Below are 22,102 nucleotides of genomic sequence, written 5' to 3' on the forward strand. Positions count from 1 at the left end.
GTTTGTGATATACTGTAGGCAGTAGCTATCAGACATTTCGTTTGTGATATACTGTAGACAGTAGCTATCGGTCATTTCATTTGTGATATACTGTAGACAGTAGCTATCGGACATATCATTTGTGTAGACAGTAGCTATCGGACATTTCATTTGTGATATACTGTAGACAGTAGCTATCGGACATTTCATTTGTGATATACTGTAGACAGTAGCTATCGGACATTTCGTTTGTGACACACTGTAGACAGTAGCTATCAGACATTTAGTTTGTGATATACTGTAGACAGTAGCTATCAGACATTTCATTTGTGATATACAGTAGACAGTAGCTATCGGACATATCATTTGTGTAGACAGTAGCTATCGGACATTTCATTTGTGATATACTGTAGACAGTAGCTATCAGACATTTTGTTTGTGATATACTGTAGACAGTAGCTATCGGTCATTTCGTTTGTGATATACTGTAGACAGTAGCTATCGGTCATTTCGTTTGTGATACACTGTAGACAGTAGCTATCGGACATATCATTTGTGTAGACAGTAGCTATCGGACATTTCATTTGTGATATACTGTAGACAGTAGCTATCAGACATTTTGTTTGTGATATACTGTAGACAGTAGCTATCGGACATTTTGTTTGTGATACACTGTAGACAGTAGCTATCGGACATATCATTTGTGATATACTGTAGACAGTAGCTATCGGACATTTCGTTTGTGATATACTGTAGACAGTAGCTATCGGTCATTTTGTTTGTGATATACTGTAGACAGTAGCTATCGGACATATCATTTGTGATACTGTAGATAGTAGCTATTTGCTGTAGTAAAGAAAGTAGTTTTTTTCAGCTAGAAATGAACAGATACCAAGATATATTTCCAAATTTATTTGCATGTAATGAAACACCCACATCCCAGCTCTAATGTATGATTACTCACCTCAGAGCCAGCGCGGTTGACCACTTGTAACCCCCTGTCCAGTTGCAGTAAAGCATTTTGTGGAATTTCCGGTTCCCTGTGGAGGAGACAGAGGTCAGATCTTCAACCATTAAAATACTGAGAAAACCAAGATCCATTCAAGCAGTCAGATCACCAGCCTTACAACTGCATGATGTGGGAAATCCGAGAAAACCCAACAGAGCTCAACCAAGTTTGTGTAAAGTGCCGCACGATCCAGGACTTGCTTCAACGAGTAAGTCTGTTAGAAATGCAGCTGGAGGAAATGAGACAGCAACAGGAGCTTGAGGAGCTGAAACACCCACAATTCATGGAAGTCTGCACCCCTAGCAGACTGAAAGCCACCAAGGAGATGGAGTGTGGAGTAGTGGTTAGGGCTCTGGACTCTTGACCGGAGGGTCGTGGGTTCAATCCCCGGTGGGGACACTGCTGCTGTACCCTTGAGCAAGGTACTTTACCTAGATTGCTCCAGTAAAAAAAACCCAACTGTATAAATGGGTAATTGTATGTAAAAAGAATGTGATATCTTGTAACCATTGTAAGTCGCCCTGGATAAGGGCGTCTGCTAAGAAATAAATAATAATAATAATAATAATAATAATAATAATAATAATAATAATAATAATAAAGAGAGTCGAAACAGCTGGGTTCAGATAGGCAGAAGCAGGGAAAAAAGAAAATTTTGTCAAGTACAACCACCAGAAATCCAAACATCCAACAAATTTGAGCCACTTCAACATTTAGATGACCAAAACCAACATCAAGAGAATGAAAGGAACAACATCCAGGACCCTATAAACAGTGCTGGCCAGGCAGAAAAAAGAAGGGAGGTCATGATTGTTGGGGACTCCATATATTGAGAAACACAGCAAGTTCAGTTCGCAGTTTGGACCCCCTTACTACAACAGTGTGCTGCCTTCCAGGAGCCTCTGTCACGCACATCACTGAGAACGTGGACAGGCTCCTAGAATGAACAGGAGACGACCCGGTAGTAGTCGTCCACATCGGTACAAACAACATTGGAAGAGACAGACCAAGATCCCTGCAAAACAAATTCAGAGAGCTAGGAAGGAAATTAAAAGACAAGACCAAAACAGTGGTATTTTCTGGGATACTGCCGGCACCTTGCAAAGGACCATATGGACAGCTGGAAATACAAAATCAAAATGCAAATGCGTAGTGCACACAGGAAGGCTTCACGTTTCTTGAACATTGGAGCACATTCTACAACAAGGACTATCTATATAGGCCGGACGGACTGTTAAACAGAAAGGGAACCAATCTACTCGGAGAAAGGATCCTTGAGGAGGTCCAGAAGCATTTAAACTAGAAGGGAAGGGCGGAGAAAACAAAAAAACAGAAGGGAGACTACATCAAAACAAGGGCAACAACTCAGGTAAGACAACTATTAAATGTATTTATCTTAATGCTAGAAGTCTCAGAAACAAAATGTTAGAACTTGAAGCTACTGCACTAACAAGTAACTACGATGTGATGGATGTTACAGAAACTTGGTTGTCTGAGAGTGATGGAGACCAATATAATATTAGTGGGTACACACTGCATAGGAAAGACAGGCAGGACAGAAGAGGCGGAGGGGTAGCGCTATACATACGAAATAGTCTTGAAGCCCAGGTGTTAAATCAGGACAAAGAAAACAATGCAGAATCAATATGGGTCAGAATAATGGACACAAATTCAAAGGGCATAATAATAGGAGCATGCTATAGACCGCCAAATTCAGACGGCGAGCAAAATAATCTGTTATACAAAGACATTCGAAATGCGTGCAGAAAAGGAGAAGCCATACTAATGGGGGATTTCAAATTCCCCCGTATAAAATGGGAGAACCCGGTGGGGAGCACGACAGACGGAATTGAAATGGTGGAAATGACAAATGACTGCTTCCTAACGCAATTTGTCAAGGCACCGACTAGAGGGGAGGCATGCCTTGATTTAGTCTTTTCAAATAATGAAGACAGAATAACTAAAACAGAGGTCAGACAGCCATTGGCAAACTCAGACCACAAAATGGTCTCATTTGAAGTATTTTTTAAAACCCCAAAAGTAATAACTAAAGCTAAGGTTTACAATTTTAGAAAAGCAAACTACGAAGGTATGAAACAGAGACTAATAGAAGTAGATTGGAGTAAAATAGAGAAAACATCCACAGAAAAAGGATGGCTGTTTTTTAAAAATGTAGTACTAGAGGCGCAAAACAATTACATCCCAAAAGTAGACAAATCTAAATCTAAAACAAAATGGTTTAATAGATCAATTAAAAAAAATATTCAGTGAAAAAAAGGCACTTTTCAGAGCGATTAAAAGGGACCAAAAACAAAGTACACAGAAAGAGTACTTGGAACTGCAAACACAAGCCAAAAAGGAAGTTAGAAAGGCCAAGAGAGAGATAGAAATCAATATTGCTAAGGGGGCTAAAACCAATTCCAAAATGTTTTTCCAATATTATAACAGCAAGAGAACATTCAAAGAGGAGGTTAAATGTCTAAGAGACACAAATGGCAAAGTCATAGATGAAGAAAAAAAATAGCAAATATATTAAATGATTACTTTTCACAGGTTTTTACGAAGGAGGACACGGACAACATGCCCCACATGTCGACCTGTTCCTATCCAATTTTAAATAACTTTAGCATAACAGAGACAGAAGTGTTAAAGGGACTAGGAGCTCTTAAAATAAACAAATCCCCTGGGCCAGATGAGATCCTCCCAATAGTACTCAAAGAAATGAAAGAAGTTATTTACAAACCGCTAACCAAGATCATGCAACAGTCTCTTGACACAGGGGTTGTACCGACAGACTGGAAAATAGCAAACGTAATACCGATCCACAAAAAGGAAGACAAAATCGAACCAGATAACTAGACCAGTAAGCCTGACTTCTACTATATGTAAACTTATGGAAACTATAATAAGACCTAAAATGGAAAATTACCTATATGGTAACAATATCCTGGGAGACAGTCAGCATGGTTTTAGGAAAGGGAGATCGCGTCTAACTAACCTGCTGGACTTTTTAGAGGATGCAAAATTGACAATGGATAATTGCAAAGCATACGACATGGTTTATTTAGATTTCCAGAAAGCTTTTGACAAAGTCCCGCATAAAAGATTAATTCTCAAACTGAATGCAGTAGGGATTCAAGGAAATGCATGCACATGGATTAGGGAGTGGTTAACATGTAGAAAACTGAAAGTACCGATTAGAGGAGAAACCTCAAAATGAAGCGAGGTAACCAGTGGTGTACCACAGGGATCAGTATTAGGTCCTCTGCTATTCCTAATCTACATTAATGATTTACATTCTGGTATAGTAAGCAAATTTGTTAAATCTGCAGACGACACAAAAATAGGAGGAGTGGCAAACACTGTTGCAGCAGCAAAGGTCATTCAAAATGATCTAGACAGCATTCAGAACTGAGCAGACACATGGCGAATGACATTTAATAGAGAAAAGTGTAAAGTATTGCATGCAGGCAATAACAATGTGCATTATAAATATATGGGAGATACTGAAATTGAAGAAGGGAACAATGAAAAAGACCTAGGAATTTATGTTGACTCAGAAATGTCTTCATCTAGACAATGTGGGGAAGCTATAAAAAAGGCCAACAAGATGCTCGGATATATTGTGAGAAGTGTTGAATTTAAATTAAGGGAAGTAATGTTAAAACTTTACAATGCATTAGTAAGACCTCATCTAGAATATTCTGTTCAGTTCTGGCCACCTCGTTACAAAAAGGATATTGCTGCTCTAGAAAGAGTGCAAAGAAGAGCAACCATCCTGCTCTAGCTCCTTCAAGAAGCTGCTTGATGAGATTCTGGGATCAATAAGCTACTAACAACCAAACGAGCAAGATGGGCTGAATGGCCTCCTCTCGTTTGTAAACTTTCTTATGTTCTTATGCAAGATCCATTCAAGCAGTCAGATCACCAGCCTTACTAATAACAAACCAAGATCCATTCAAGCAGTCAGATCACCAGCCTTACTAAATAACAAACCAAGATCCATTCAAGCAGTCAGATCACCAGCCTTACTAATAACAAACCAAGATCCATTGAAGCAGTCAGATCACCAGCCTTACTAATAACAAACCAAGATCCATTGAAGCAGTCAGATCACCAGCCTTACTAATAACAACCAAGATCCATTCAAGCAGTCAGATCACCAGCCTTACTAATAACAACCAAGATCCATTCAAGCAGTCAGTCACCAGCCTTACTAATAACAAACTAAGAAAGATAAAACAAGAACAATATACAGATTTGGTGCTCAAGTTTCAATTTTTGGCCCATGGCCGGCTTTTTCTAACAAACTCTACATTTTATGTCAACTGACAACTGATAAACTCTTTTGATGCATGTCCTTTCTGTAAAATGTAACTTGGTTAGACAACCTGGATTTAATATATGAATAAACTATATATATATATATATATATATATATATATATATATATATATATATATATACACACACACACACACACACACACACACACACACACACACATTATATATATATATATATATATTATATATATATATATATATACATAGAGTACTGTGCAAAAGTTTTAGGTAGGTGTGAAAAAATGCTGTAAAGTAAGAATGCTTTCAAAAATAGACTTGTTAATAGTTTATATTTATCAATTAACAAAATGCAAAGTGAGTGAACAGAAGAAAAATCTACATCAAATCAATATTTGGTGTGACCACCCTTTGCCTTCAAAACAGCATCAATTCTTCTAGGTACACTTGCACACAGTTTTTGAAGGAACTCGGCAGGTAGGTTGGCCCAAACATCTTGTAGAACTAACCACAGTTCTTCTGTGGATTTAGGCAGCCTCAGTTGCTTCTCTCTCTTCATGTAATCCCAGACAGACTCGATGATGTTGAGATCAGGGCTCTGTGGGGGCCATACCATCACTTCCAGGACTCCTTGTTCTTCTTTATGCTGAAGATAGTTCTTAATGACTTGCGCTGTATGTTTGGAGTCGTTGTCATGCTGCAAAATAAATTTGGGGCCAATCAGATGCCTCCCTGATGGTATTGCATGATGGATAAGTATCTGCCTGTACTTCTTAGCATTGAGGAGACCATTAATTCTGACCAAATCCCCAACTCCATTTGCAGAAATGCAGCCCCAAACTTGCAAGGAACCTCCACCATGCTTCACTGTTGCCTGCAGACACTCATTCGTGTACCGCTCTCCAGCCCTTCGGCGAACAAACTGCCTTCTGCTACAGCCAAATATTTCAAATTTTGACTCATCAGTCTAGAGCACCTGCTGCCATTTTTCTGCACCCCAATTCCTGTGTTTTCGTGCATAGTTGAGTCGCTTGGCCTTGTTTCCACGTCGGAGGTATGGCTTTTTGGCCGCAAGTCTTCCATGAAGGCCACTTCTGACCAGACTTCTCCGGACAGTAGATGGGTGTACCAGGGTCCCACTGTTTTCTGCCAATTCTGAGCTGATGGCACTGCTGGACATCTGATTGTGAAGGGAAGTAAGCATGATGTGTCTTTCATCTGCTGCAGTAAGTTTCCTTGGCCGACCACTGCGTCTACGGTCCTCAACGTTGCCCGTTTCTTTGTGCTTCTTCAAAAGAGCTTGGACAGCACATCTGGAAACCCCTGTCTGCGTTGAAATTTCTGCCTGGGAGAGACCTTGCTGATGCAGTATAACTACCTTGTGTCTTGTTGCTGTGCTCAGTCTTGCCATGGTGTATGACTTTTGACAGTAAACTATCTTCAGCAACCTCACCTTGTTAGCTGAGTTTGGCTGTTCCTCACCCAGTTTTATTCCTCCTACACAGCTGTTTCTGTTTCAGTTAATGATTGTGTTTCAACCTACATATTGAATTGATGATCATTAGCACCCGTTTGGTATAATTGTTTAATCATACACCTGACTATATGCCTACAAAATCCCTGACTTTGTGCAAGTGTACCTAGAAGAATTGATGCTGTTTTGAAGGCAAAGGGTGGTCACACCAAATATGGATTTGATTTAGATTTTTCTTCTGTTCACTCACTTTGCATTTAGTTAATTGATAAATATAATCTATTAACATGTCTATTTTTGAAAGCATTCTTACTTTACAGCATTTTTTCACACCTGCCTAAAACTTTTGCACAGTACTGTGTATATATATATATATATATATATATATATATATGCAGCTGTTATAAACTGTCCCTTCAGGTACTGTCCGATTACAAGGACCCTCTGAATGGACCTGTACTGGTTTTGTCAGATTGTCGTGTTTGTAAGAACAGGACATTCTACACAAACAATCGTCTGTGTTATTCAGTTGACTCAATATCAAAGTCACTGTAGCACACAAAATAGTTCCATACATTTTCTTCACCATGCATGTGTATTCATTATAAGGTAATAATGGAAGGTGAAATTGTCCCCACGCCTTCTTTCCTTCTTTCAGATGCTTCTCCTATTGACATCATGCTTTCAGTCAGGAACATGCTTTGACCCAGAAGACACTACTGGGGTTAAATGGCCACTTACAGGAAGTAAAGCATTAACATACTTCCTGGAAGGCGGGGCTTCTTTAGTTTTCTAAACAAGTGTTGTACCAGATGTCTGTTTTAAAATGAAAATCCATGTTGCTAGAACACGTGTTTCTTTCAAACCTGCACATCTGGAGACCTATAAGAACATCAGAAGAACATAAAGTTTACAAAAGAGAGGAGGCCATTCGGCCTATCTTGCTCATTTGGTTGTAGTTTATTGATCCCAGAATCTCAAACAGCTTCTTGAAGGATCCCAGGGTGTCAGCTTCAACAACATTACTGGGGAGTTGGTTCCAGACCCTCGCAGTTCTCTGTGTAAAAAAGTGCCACCTACTTTCTGTTCTGAATGCCCCTTTATTTAATCTCCATTTGTGACCCCTGGTCCTTGTTTCTTTTTTCAGGTCAAAAAAGTCCCCTGGGTCGACATTGTCTATACCTTTTAGGATTTTGAACGCTTGAATCAGATCACCGCATAGTCTTCTTTGTTCAAGACTGAATAGATTCAATTATTTAAGCCTGTCTCCATACGACATGCCTTTCAAACCCAGAATAATTCGCTCTTCTTTGCACTCTTTCTAGAGCAGCAATATCCTTTTTGTAGAAAGGTGACCAGAACTGAACACAATATTCTAGATGAGGTCTTACTAATGCATTGTAAAGTTTTAACATTACTTCCCTTGATTTAAATTCAACACTTCTCACAATATATCCGAGCATCTTGTTGGCCTTTTTTATAGCCTCCCCACATTGTATAGATGAAGACATTTCTGAGTCAATATAAACTCCTAGGTCTTTTTCATAGTTCCCTTCTTCAATTTCAGTATCTCCCGTATGATATTTATAATGCACATTTTTATTGCCTGTGTGCAGTACTTTACACTTTTCTCTATTAAATGTCATTTGCCATGTGTCTGCCCAGTTCTGAATGCTGTCTAGATTTTTGAATGACCTTTGCTGCTGCAACGGTGTTTGCCACTCCTCCTATTTTTGTGTCGGCTGCAAAATTTAACAAGTTTGCTTACTATTAGGGATGCACCGAATCCAAGTTTTTGGGATTCGGCCGAATACCTAATCCATCTCTAAAGATTTGGCCGAATACCGAATCTACAAAAACTGTCAAGAAAACTGAAGGAAACTGTTGAATGAAAAACAGACTGGCAGCTACTTACAAGGACACAGTCTATAGTTTTGAGCCTTTTAGTTAATAGTATTTTTATTGAATAAGATTTCAGTTTGAAACTCAATTTACCGCTAGCCCCCTCCCCCCACAATAGAAACGTCAAAAGACAGAACCATTTACTTTATCTTTACAAGAAAGGAGAGCTGCATCTTTGCCATAACCCACTATTTTCTTTAATGATGTTTCAACCTGTGTCACCTGATCTGAGAGTAGGGTTGCCAACAGGCTCCAGAATCTCGGGACACTAAGGAAAGTCAGGTTTTGTAATTCGCCTCTCTAAACACTGCAATGTATTCAGTAATGTGAGTGTGAATTGTGCAAACTGTCGCTAAATCAATTGAATTGTTTTACTTAGTTGTTACCAAATGCACACACCTGCCTGCGAGGATCGTTTCCATCAATCAGACCTATAGAGCAGCTGATTGGCTTTGAGTCTCTCACTGGGCGGGACTGTGTAAAGCAATATTAAACAATTAGAAACTTTACCTGCTGCCACAAGGTTAAATGAAAAAGTGCAGGTGAGTGCAAAGTTATCTATAATAATGGTGTTGCACAATTTTGATAAACATTGTTTAATGTATAAAAAAATTCAAGCAATCGCCACCACAATTAAACAATTAAAATAAATTTACTAAACTGCTCAAGCAATTCACACTCGCTTTACATGTCAAATACATTGCAGTTTAGAGAGGCGAAAAAACCTTAAAAAACCTGACCTGCCTTAAAGTGTCCCGAGATTCTAGAGCCTGCCGGCAACCTGAGAGCTATGAGGAAAAAATGACCATGATGAGTGACCTGAATCTCCCTGCGTTGACTTAAATGCACTGTGTGTGTAACACATATCAAATAGGCTACAAAATAGTTTTAAAAATATTTTAATAAAACACAGAAGTTCCCAAATAAATCAACATGTATTGGCACATTACAATAATGTAATTTACTGAAGCATATTGTTCAACAACGTCTTGCACATCTGACAGTTGTAAAGTTACAAAAAATATATATTTCTTTGAACCGATTATTATTATTTATTTTTTTTATCTAGAATACGTTTGACAGACAAAGCAACAAAGCACAGAAGTCTACAACAGTTTGCCATTACTATATATTACAGGTTTACTGCATAACTTTACTGCATGAAAAGTGTGATGTGACTGTGCTGTTGCATGCGGGGGTATGTTTGCATTCAGCAGCTGCGTGTGTTTAGTGCGTGCGCCACCAGTAATTTAGGGGGACGAGAACTGCAACAGAGTTCAAACGTGTTCCTGTTATTAAATACAACAGTTACGTTCAATACCGTTGTAACAGGGCGAGCAGCCCTGTACAGGGTTTGTTTATTTTAGAACTGGTTTCCCCCTCCGCCCCAGTGTTATTTTGTACTGTTGTTATTATTATTATTATTATTATTATTTAGTTGTATTTATATGATGGCGAAGCGCCGGTTGTTTCGTTGTATTTATTTAAAAATGTATTTACGGCATAGCCGTGTTTTGTTTTAAAAAAACCTCGTGGAAATGCGTGACTGTCAGCTGGCAGCCCCAGGCAATGCGGCGCAGCAGGCGACCCAGGTGTGGCATCCCTAAGCGGAGCGGGCATGGCATCCCTGGGCGGTGCAAGGCAGGCATCCCTGGGCGGTGCGAGGCAGGCGGTGCGAGGCAGGCATCCCTGGGCGATGGCGAACTGGCATCCCCGGGCGATGGCGAACTGGCATCCCCGGGCGATGGCGAACTGGCATCCCCGGGCGATGCACGACAGGGCGGCAGCAGTCCCTCAGGAGGCGACGGCGGCAGCGGATCCTCAGGAGGCGATTGCAGGAGGGGAGCCAGGACCAGCGGTGGTGCTGGGGTTGGCCCTCTTCTCAGCCGCGATTTTCCCCCTTGCTTGGCTCAGCAACCTATGCAAGGGCGGCTGCGGACCGCCAGCCTTCTGTCCCGGTTCGTCCTGTCTTGAAGGGAGAGGCAGCTCCTGCTTCTCTCCCTCAGGTGGTGGTGGTGGTGGAGGCAGAGGCAGCTCCTGCTCCTCTCCCTCAGGTGGTGGTGGTGGAGGCAGAGGCAGCTCCTGCTCCTCTCCCTCAGGTGGTGGTGGTGGTGGAGGCAGAGGCAGCTCCTGCTCCTCTCCCTCAGGTGGTGGTGGTGGTGGTGGAGGCAGAGGCAGCTCCTGCTCCTCTCCCTCAGGTGGTGGTGGTGGTGGAGGCAGAGGCAGCTCCTGCTCCTCTCCCTCAGGTGGTGGTGGTGGTGGAGGCAGAGGCAGCTCCTGCTCCTCTCCCTCAGGTGGTGGTGGTGGAGGCAGAGGCAGCTCCTGCTCCTCTTCCCTCAGGTGGTGGTGGTGGAGGCAGAGGCAGCTCCTGCTCCTCTTCCCTCAGGTGGTGGTGGTGGAGGCAGAGGCAGCTCCTGCTCCTCTTCTCTCAAGTGGTGGTGGTGGTGGTGGAGGCAGAGGCAGCTCCTGCTCCTCTTCTCTCAAGTGGTGGTGGTGGCGGTGGAGGCAGAGGCAGCTCCTGCTCCTATTCTCTCAGGTGGTGGTGGTGGAGGCAGAGGCAGCTCCTGCTCCTCTTCTCTCAGGTGGTGGTGGTGGAGGCAGAGGCAGCTCCTGCTCCTCTTCCCTCAGGTGGTGGTGGTGGAGGCAGAGACAGCTCCTGCTCCTCTTCTCTCAAGTGGTGGTGGTGGTGGTGGAGGCAGAGGCAGCTCCTGCTCCTCTTCTCTCAAGTGGTGGTGGTGGCGGTGGAGGCAGAGGCAGCTCCTGCTCCTATTCTCTCAGGTGGTGGTGGTGGAGGCAGAGGCAGCTCCTGCTCCTCTTCCCTCAGGTGGTGGTGGTGGAGGCAGAGGCAGCTCCTGCTCCTCTTCTCTCAAGTGGTGGTGGTGGTGGTGGAGGCAGAGGCAGCTCCTGCTCCTCTTCTCTCAAGTGGTGGTGGTGGCGGTGGAGGCAGAGGCAGCTCCTGCTCCTATTCTCTCAGGTGGTGGTGGTGGAGGCAGAGGCAGCTCCTGCTCCTCTTCTCTCAGGTGGTGGTGGTGGAGGCAGAGGCAGGGGCTCCTCCCCTTCTGGCTGCGAAGGCGGCAGGGGCTCCTCCCCTTCTGGCTGCGAAGGCGGCAGGGGTTCCCTGCTGCGCCGCATCACCTGGGGTTGCCAGCTGACAGTCACGCATTTTCACAAGGTTTTTTTTAAAACAAAAGACAATGTGGGGAAGCTATAAAAAAGGCTAACAAGATGCTTGGATATATTGTGAGAAGTGTTGAATTTAAATCAAGGGAAGTAATGTTAAAACTCTACAATGCATTAGTAAGACCTCACCTAGAATATTGTGTTCAGTTCTGGTCACCTCATTACAAAAAGGATATTGCTGCTCTAGAAAGAGTGCAAAGAAGAGCGACCAGAATTATCCCGGGTTTAAAAGGCATGTCGTATGCAGACAGGCTAAAAGAATTGAATCTATTCAGTCTTGAACAAAGAAGACTACGCGGCGATCTGATTCAAACATTCAAAATCCTAAAAGGTATAGACAATGTCAACCCGGGGGACTTCTTTGACTTGAAAAAAGAAACAAGGACCAGGGGTCATAAATGGAGATTAGGTAAAGGGGCATTCAGAACAGAAAATAGGAGGCACTTTTTTACACAGAGAATTGTGAGGGTCTGGAACCAACTCCCCAGTAATGTTGATGAAGCTGGCACCCTGGGATCCTTCAAGAAGCTGCTTGATGAGATTCTGGGATCAATAAGCTACTAACAACCAAACGAGCAAGATGGGCTGAATGGCCTCCTCTCGTTTGTAAACTTTCTTATGTTCTTATGTTCTTAAAACACGACTACGCCGTAAATACATTTTTAAATAAATACAACGAAAGAACCGGCGCTTCGCCATCATATAAATACAACTAAATCATAACGACAATATTAATAATAATAATAATAATAATAATAATAATAATAACAACAACAACAACAACAACAACACCAGCAATACAAAATAACACGGGGGCGGAGGGGGAAACCAGTTCTAAAATAAACAAACCCTGTACAGGGCTGCTCGCCCTGTTACAACCGTACTCGTGTCTTATTTCAAGGAGAACCGCACACATTGGAGGGATGTATTAAAATGGATGTGCGTCTGGGTGGATATAGGAAATCGGTTCACCGAATCCGAAGTATTCAGCTGAATCCGAACCCTGCTCAAAAAGTAGGTATTCGGGCCAAATCCGAAAATACTGGATTTGGTGCATCCCTACTTACTACACCAGAATCTAAATCATTAATGTAGATTAGGAATAGCAGAGGACCTAATACTGATCCCTGTGGTACACCACTTGTTACCGTGCTCCATTTTGAGCTTTCTCCTCTAATCGGTACTTTCTGTTTTTTACATGTTAACCACTCCCTAATCCATGTGCATGCATTTCCTTGAATCCCTACTGCATTCAGTCTGAGAATTAATCTTATGCGGGACTTTGTCAAAAGCTTTCTGGAAATCTAAATAAACCATGTCGTATTCTTTGACCCAGTAAGATTTATGATGACACGCTATGTCTGTACGATTTATGATTGTGTTAGCTGCAATCACTTTAAAGCCAGGCTGTCTCAGACACAATGCTGCAGTGGTAGTGGTACGTACCCAGGCAGTGGACGTGGTCCAGCACACTGCAGTTGGCGTTGTAGCGCTTGCGGGGACAGGAGACGGTCATGCAGCTGGTAGACTCGCTACACCTGTACTGAAAGGGGGGCAGCTGCCAGCAGAACTGGCACTTCATCAGAAAAGGGAATGTCTTCTGTGGCTGTCCAGACTCATCCTGCAGGGCAAACAGGACAGGTTAGAGCAGGGGTGTGCAAAAACTTTGAAAACAACTTGTTCTCCAAGGAACAAAATGCTCAAAAAATCTACTTGTCTTTCTTAAAAATCTACTTGCCCCCTCCCCGTCGCACAAAACACACACACAGAAAAGCAGAATATAACTTGTAGGATTTATTTAACAGTGAACACAATCAATCAATTAGTGATTAACAGGGGCAGGTCTAGCCTTGTTGCTGGACTGGTTCACTAAATTCTTCAAGATATACAAAAGGTTCCCTGTGAGCCCACCTCACCTCAACACATGTACACCATACTTTAAGGAAATGTTCCTTTCAGTGCAGTTTGGAACACATTTACTAGTACATTGAAGTACCATATGAAGAGTATAACTATAATAAGCAATACTTCAGATTTATTCAAATATAAAAATAGCTTCTGCCTGTTTTTTTCCACTCTTTCTCTATAAGCTGAATCCAACTCCTAGTGTACAGGTGTTTTAGTTTGTTGCATCACAGATATAAAATCACTGCCAACTATTACTGCTGCTTTGTGGAATTCTGATTTTTCTTGATGTTCTCTCAGTTTTGTAACTGCTAAATGTTAGGTTCATGTATTCAGAAAGCAGTACCACTTACTTGCTCATTTACAAAAAAACGTAAATAACACCTTAAATTTAAAAGAGTAGTGTGTGCGTTGCCAGAGGCTCTCTTCAGCCATTTCATAAGAACATAAGAAAGTTTACAAACGAGAGCTTGTAAACCAATCCCTAATCCATGTGCATGCATTTCCTTGAATCCCTACTGCATTCAGTTTGAGAATTAATCTTTTATGCAGGACTTTGTCAAAAGCTTTCTGGAAATCTAAATAAACCATGTCATATGCTTTGCAATTATCCATTGTCGATGTTGCATCCTCAAACACATCAAGCAGGTTAGTTAGACACGATCTCCCTTTCCCTTTCTTGGTTTCTTTGTAACCAATAGAAGATTAGCTTCTTCCACAGCTAGCCAATCAGAAGTGATAGGGGTGGGACGTAAACACTTTTTGTGTGCTTTGGTGCTAGACTTCCGCAATTCAGTTTTTAGCAGCTTGCGTGGCTCTCTACAGATATACCAGGAGTGTCTTTCTAGCAACAGAACGAACAAAGGACAAACAAATACATAAAAACGATTTGTCCGACGGCAAAACGTGCTGTCTGTGACACAAATCATGTTGCCCTGCGTGTCGGGCGATACGAACTGCACACCCCTGTTGAGACATCAGATCACAATATGCAGTCAACAACTGTACTAACTGAAACATGCTTTAAATACGAGCAGGGTGCAGAACACACCCCTACACTCAACAACTGTACTAATTGAAACATGCTTTAAATACGAGCAGGGTGCAGAACACACCCCTACACTCAACAACTGTACTAACTGAAACATGCTTTAAATACGAGCAGGGTGCAGAACACACCCCTACACTCAACAACTGTACTAACTGAAACATGCTTTAAATACGAACAGGGTGCAGCACACACCCCTACACTCAACAACTGTACTAATTGAAACATGCTTTAAATACGAGCAGGGTGCAGCACACACCCCTACACTCAACAGCTGTACTAATTGAAACATGCTTTAAATAAGAGCAGGGTGCAGCACACACCCCTACACTCAACAACTGTACTAACTGAAACATGCTTTAAATACGAGCAGGGTGCAGCACACACCCCTACACTCAACAGCTGTACTAATTGAAACATGCTTTAAATAAGAGCAGGGTGCAGCACACACCCCTACACTCAACAACTGTACTAATTGAAACATGCTTTAAATACGAGCAGGGTGCAGCACACACCCCTACACTCAACAGCTGTACTAATTGAAACATGCTTTAAATACGAGCAGGGTGCAGCACACACCCCTACACTCAACAACTGTACTAACCGCGTCTCATCAAAACTGGAAACACGCTTCTCAAGACAAGTAAAAATGGAAGCGTTATATACAGACGGATGACATATTTGAATATGAATATTTTATTAACAGATAATGACAACATTTACACCAAGTGAAAAAATGATCATCAGTCACATATCCATGCATTCAAATATTAAGGTTTGGAAATCCTGAAGTCAGACACCCTATTAACTCAAAAACCTAAACTTAAACATCCATTGGTGCCTATTTGTAGCCTAATACATGTATTAGATTACTAGCTGTGACAGAAAGACAATGATTCTTGGTAAATCTCCCTCCCGACCTGTGAGGGCGCCAAGTAACGGGAACAGAGTACCCTGGACTGTTTGGCCTGACACTTCATTCCCAGAGTTAAAAGGAAGTCGTCATCTAGAAAGGAGGCGGAGCTTCGGTGCAATAACTCAAGGGGTCAGATGTGACGGTAAAAATAGGGGATGAAGCGATGTAATCCGTTCCTGGAAGGACCCGTATTATTGTATCGCGAGGGTTTTGTTTGTTTGTCTAATTGTTACTTCTTGTTTGGTAGATGGCTAACACGTTCCGGAGCTGTCTCCAGAGGCCAGCACGTACCCGGAACATCACTGCACCAGAGCATGATAAATTGTACATTCACTACGAGCACTACTGCACTCACCGAGGACTGGTGATCGTGTATGTGTATTGTGTGTGTGTGTCTTTGTGATTATCGTGTACTTTATTTGGGACTGCCCCGTGCATTAATTACACAGAGCAGTACACATGTAGTGTACTGCCTGTATTTCATTTATAATTTCTGCTGGTCAGTTTCGACCCTTGGATTACAATTAAAAACCCATCGCTTCATCAGAACTGTGTTGTTTGTTGTTGTTTGGAGCACTGCATCACCTTTACACCTGCGCACTGCAACCCACTTTGCCACACTAGCTCATACATGTTCAGCAGTTGTATCAGAATCCATCGTGAAGAGCCTTTTTTAAACTAGCAACATTTTGCTTGCTGCATTCTAACAATGATGTGCTCTCAATGAATTGGTTATTACCAGTCTGATATTGGCTGCTGACTGCACCTCTCCCCATACTCACCACACAGTGCACAGTTTGATTGACGCTGCACTGGAACGTGACAAGCTTGCCGTATCTGCAGGAGGTGCTGGTGTTGCAGGTCATGCAGGCTGGAGGCAGCTTGGAGCATAGCCCTCTGCTCGGACACTGGGAAGAGTAGCTGGTTGTGCTGGTCATCTGAACTGTGGGGGGGGGGGAGAGTTTGTAACATGTATGTTCCGCTACACCTGCAAAGATGTATGTAAAATACATCATGTGAAACTTCACTGGATTAGGGTTTGGATTACAGTATCATGATATTATCAATAATTTGTTTGGTCACTGAAATGAATGGTAATTCATTTCTAAAATAGCAAGTGGAACAAGAGCTCCGTCTGTGTGGGACTGCTATAAAAACACTGAAAAACAACACTGCAGCTCTGACCACCTGTTTAAAATGCTGAAGTTGTGACAGCAGGAAGTAGAGTCATGCAAGATGGGCATGCAAGCCAAGCTGCCAGTGAGCTCTACCTAAAGTTGCAGGTGCTGCTTCAGATTTGTGAAGCGAGTCAATCAGGTTCTTATATATAGGGCTTTGATGAAGCTTTTCAAATGATAAAATATTCCAATACTTGTCTAAATCTTAAATGGATATCCATACATGGAATTGTCCCAGCACTACTCACTTGGGAGAAATTCACAATCAAACAGAAATTAAAGCACAATTTAAGATAACCATGAGAATTGTTAGCCGATCATCAATAAACATCAAACGTCCAACCCAACAATGGATGAGTCCCGACTACTGCAAGCTCACTATGTTCTGATTATCAGAATAGACTGAACACCAAGCCTTGTGCTTGCCGTTAGTCTGATTCTGCTGCCTTATCGGTGTGACAAATCCTTTTCCTGGATCGGACCGGCTGCCTTACCCTTAACAGCCGCAGCAGCGGGCGTGGCTGTGCTGCGGGCCTGTGGAACGTCCTGAACATAGTTAGGGATGTGCTGCTCCGAGCTCAGGTAACCTGCACAACCCAGAGAGAGAAAGCATGGGTGAGCAGGTACTGTGCAGGTAAAATACAGGGTAGAGTTTAAACGTTAGCCAAGTGTTAACCCAACGTTAACCCCAAATCAGTGTTAGCCTGTAAAGCCAAAACCTGAATCGCATCCACTAGTGGATCTCAACAGATTTTTGGTGGATCTTGGTCCATATCTGAACAAGCATCAACAAATATGCATAGAATAGTTTTAACCTGGTTGATTGCGTATTTAAAAATATAATTCCTGACTATGAAGAAATGACATTCATTCCAAACAGAGATGGCGCTAATAACTGTATTCAGTAACCAAGCAACACGTTTCCTCAACTTGTTGGTTCGTAGAGTACAGTTGTGAGTTTGTGTTTGCCTTTTTTTTTTTAACTCTATTTAGTAGGAAAGGAAGAAGGTAACATACAATTGTACATATTTGTTTCAGACAAAAAAATAATAAGTCAATTTTCTTATTTTTTTCTTCATCTTTTAAAACTATTCACAATTTGCCCAGGGAGATGTTGTAAATTGTCCGCTGTCCTTGTGTGTAGCTTTAGGGTTGCCTTCATAGTACAAAAGTCAGGTCTCAGAGGTGTTACAAACATAATCCATTTTGTCCAGTATTTTACAAACTTTCTGTTTGCAGTTTTAAAGAAAAAGTCAAATTTTCCGTTAGTTAAATGTCATATATAATGTCTATCCATTCTTCCACTATTGGTGCCTCTCGTGATAACAATTTCCGTGTTATTGATTTTTTTACTTGCTGCTAAAAGTATTCCTAATAAATATCGGTCCTTCTTTTCTATTAATCCAAAAGAAAGATTTCCCAAGTACAATACTGAGAACTCTTGAGGAATTTCAAAATCGCTTTTAAGCCTCTCCTATACGACACAAAAATAGAAGGAGTGACAAACACTGTTGCAGCAGCAAAGGTCATTCAAAATGATCTAGACAGCATTCAGAACTGGGCAGACACATGGCAAATTACATTTAAGAGAGAAAAGTGTAAGGTACTGCACACAGGCAATAAAAATGTGCACTATAAATATCATATGGGAGATACTGAAATTGAAGAAGGGAACTATGAAAAAGACCTAGGAGTTTATGTTGACTCAGAAATGTCTTCATCTAAACAATGTGGGGAAGCTATAAAAAAGGCCAACAAGATGCTCGGATATATTGTCTGAAGTGCTGAATTTAAATCAAGGGAAGTAATGTTAAAACTTTACAATGCATTAGTAAGACCTCACCTAGAATATTGTGTTCAGTTCTGGTCACCTCGTTACAAAAAGGATATTGCTGCTCTAGAAAGTGTGCAAAGAAGAGCGACCAGAATTATCCCGGGTTTAAAAGGTATTTTATCCCTGCATGTTTGGACAAAACCACAGTATGAGGTGTGACTGGCCTCTTGACTCCCACACTTTCTCCAGCACATTGACTGGGCACCTGTCTGATGTGTCTTTTGTTTAGGGGTAATAAAAAAAAAAAAAAAAAAAAAACGGGTTATATTTTTTTAGCAAAATTCCCTCCAAGTCTGTGGATTAGTGGAACTCCATTGAAACCTGCAAATATTTACCCAACCTTCCCCTGGAAGTACTAGGTTATTTTCTTTCTCCCTTTTATTTTTTATATACTTTGTTGAATCTGGTTTACATACCAAAAGCTATTGTATAACTTGGAAATGTTTTTTTCACATTTTTGCTTTATATGGTGTAATGTATTTCATTATTTATTTTCATCTTATCTGTCCTTATTTGTTTACAAAAATACTGGCACATCTGTAGAAATCCTGATTTTCCAAATTAAAGCTTTCTTTTTAAACTTGGAAACTATCCAGTTCTCCTTCATCCATAATTGTGCAAAATGCAGTCCGTGTTTGGTGGTTTTAATGGATCGCTTTGTGGTACGAGTAACCAAACATGGAGGAGAGCCTTCTGTGCCTTCCAGTAGTACCAATTTGGATGAAAATATCCCAGCTGTTTCAAAGAAGTACAGTTTGTTTCGAAGTAGAATTTGTCCTTTCAGTACTTCTTTTGCCTTGGATATAAAAACATTTACGTTTCCATTTGTTTAGAGGTAGAGTTTGTCCTTTGTTAAAGTGCCGATACATTTGCATTCTGTTTCATTTCATTTTTTTTTCATTGCTACAGTAACGTACTGGTCACCACTGGCTTAAAGCTAGATAATCCCAACTGGTCAAAAGGGTTTCACTTTATGAAATTTATAATTAAAGTTCGGGAGGAGGGTCAGACACCAATCTCCGCATCACCAAATTGAATCATTCAATTTACACATTAGCTCATTTAAATTGTTAGCACTATAAATACCCTCTTCACTTATCTCTCAGTTGCGTTTTGATTTCATCGTACATGCACGCATCATGGTCTGCATTCTGGATTATTCCGTTTCGACGTATGATGATCTGTTTGCTGTTTCACCGGAGCCGAGATCCACGCAACCAGTTCAACCAGCCCTTCCTGGGCCAACTCCACCACAACTTCGGTCGGCGGTATTACCACTCCAAACTTCTCTGCCCAGATGTCAGCTTCTCCTGTCTGCTGTGGCTCCCGCCTGGCCACTCGTTCCTCCGCAACTCCTGAAATCAGAGACTGGACGATCTCCCGGATCCAGCTTTATCTTCGTAGCAACAACATCCCATTCAAATCTACAGCACGTAAGGAGAATCTGTTTACTTTATTTCATCCTTCCCGTCGCAGGCGCTATGACGTCAGCACTGATCGTTGCTTTACGCAGTGTTGCCAAGTCTCACGACAAAACAAGCCCAACCCATGTCAGTATGGGTGTTTTTACAAATTCCAACCCGCGACTCAAGAAGCTAGCCCAATTTCCGCGTATTATAAGCGGACTTGAAACACCTCGCCCGCACCGACTGCATCTCCACGAAGCGCTTCTACTACCGGAAAAATCCGAAAGCAGGACCTGTCAATCAAAGGCTCATTTAGCAGTTCCTGAGCATTCTGGCTCCAACTCTAACCTTTCAGGTTACCTCCCCTCACTGCAGGCGTCCAGCAGGCCCCTGCAGTGACCTCTTTGGCCACTATGGGCGTCCAGCAGGCCCTCATAGTGATCCTTTCTCTGTGAAATGCCTTTCTTTCTGCGCTTCAGCAGTTTTGAGCATTTGTATCCAGAGATTGTTATTACAGTTAGGAGCGGCTGCTCCCGCGATCTATCCTGGGGTTTCGACACCCGCCACTGTTGTATAATATGCATCTGTAACCTTTCTGGTTACACCCCCTCATCACTGCAGGCGTCCAGCAGGCCCCTGCAGTGATCTCTTTGGCCACTATGGGCGTCCAGCAGGCCCCCATAGTGCTCCCTTCACCTCCAAATATAACCTTTCTGGTTCCCTTCCCTCACTGCAGGCGTCCAGCAGGCCCCTGCAATGACCTCTTTGGCCACTATGGGCGTCCAGCAGGCCCCCATAGTGCTCCCTTCACCTCCAAATATAACCTTTCTGGTTCCCTTCCCTCACTGCAGGCGTCCAGCAGGCCCCTGCAGTGACCTCTTTGGCCACTATGGGCATCCAGCAGGCCCCCATAGTGCTCCCTTCACCTCTAACTATAACCTTTCTGGTTCCCTTCCCTCACTGCAGGCGTCCAGCAGGCCCCTGCAGTGATCTCTTTGGCCACTATGGGCGTCCAGCAGGCCCCCATAGTGCTCCCTTCACCTCTAACTATAACCTTTCTGGTTCCCTTCTCTCACTACAGGTTCCCTAACCTTTCTGGTTCCCTTCCCTCACTGCTCATCGGCAGTTTTGAGCATTTGTAATAACTTCATTGAAGGAACCTGTGCTATTCCGCCTGTAACTTCCTTCATTTCCGCTCACCGTAACTCCATCACACCCAGCATCAACAGTCCCTCATGAAGATTGCTCCCTGCACTATGCAAATCGACCACGCCATATTCTTAATCAAAATTCCTGGGAAAAACGCATGACTGGCTAAAGCCAATATATCAAACACATTTAAAATCATGCCCATTGAGCCTGTCCTCAGGGGATTGTATTTTTTATATTTCCACTTTTCTGTCCGGTCCCCCCCCCCCCCCCCTACTAAACGCAATCTTCTGTCCCTCATAGGCCATTTAAACTACATGGGAGCATGGGAGGATTTGCAAACAAGAGGATGCCATTCAGCCCATCTTGCTCGTTTGGTTGTTAGTAGCTTATTGATCTCAGAGTATCATCAAGAAGGATCAAGAAGGATCCCAGGGTGTCGGCTTCAACATTACTAAGTTGGTTCCAGACCCTCACAATTTTCTATGTAAAAAAAGTGCCTCCTATTTTCTGTTCTGAATGCCCCTTTGTCTAATTTCCATTTGTGACCCCTGGTCCTGGTTCAAAAAGTCTCCTGGGTTGACATTATCAATACCTTTTAGGATTTTGAAAGCTTGAATCAGATCACCGCATAGTCTTTGTTCAAGTCTGAATAGCTTCTTTTCTTTTGGCCTGTCTGCATACGACATGTGTTTTAAATCCGGGACAGTTCTGGTCGCTGTTCTTTGCACTCTTTCTGGAGCAGCAATATCCTTTTCTTTTAATGAAGTGTCCAGAACTGAACACAGTATTCTAGGTGAGGTCTTACTAATCGATTG

At 42.3% G+C, this 22,102-nt stretch overlaps 1 protein-coding gene across 1 annotated transcript in view; it reads right to left on the reverse strand.

The window, feature by feature from the left end:
- The window catches only part of LOC117398671 (TM2 domain-containing protein 3-like), a 32,469-nt gene that overhangs the window by 6,020 nt on the left and 4,347 nt on the right, over window positions 1-22,102 (reverse strand). The window contains exons 2-5 of the mRNA XM_033997711.3: window positions 17,390-17,482; window positions 16,500-16,660; window positions 13,295-13,469; window positions 944-1,019 (exon numbers count right to left, since the gene is read on the reverse strand). Coding sequence (XP_033853602.1) covers window positions 944-1,019; window positions 13,295-13,469; window positions 16,500-16,660; window positions 17,390-17,482 — 505 coding nt within the window. The remainder of the gene's footprint in view (window positions 1-943; window positions 1,020-13,294; window positions 13,470-16,499; window positions 16,661-17,389; window positions 17,483-22,102) is intronic.

Source organism: Acipenser ruthenus, chromosome 24 (genome assembly GCF_902713425.1).
Source record: "Acipenser ruthenus chromosome 24, fAciRut3.2 maternal haplotype, whole genome shotgun sequence".
Lineage (NCBI taxonomy): Eukaryota > Metazoa > Chordata > Actinopteri > Acipenseriformes > Acipenseridae > Acipenser > Acipenser ruthenus.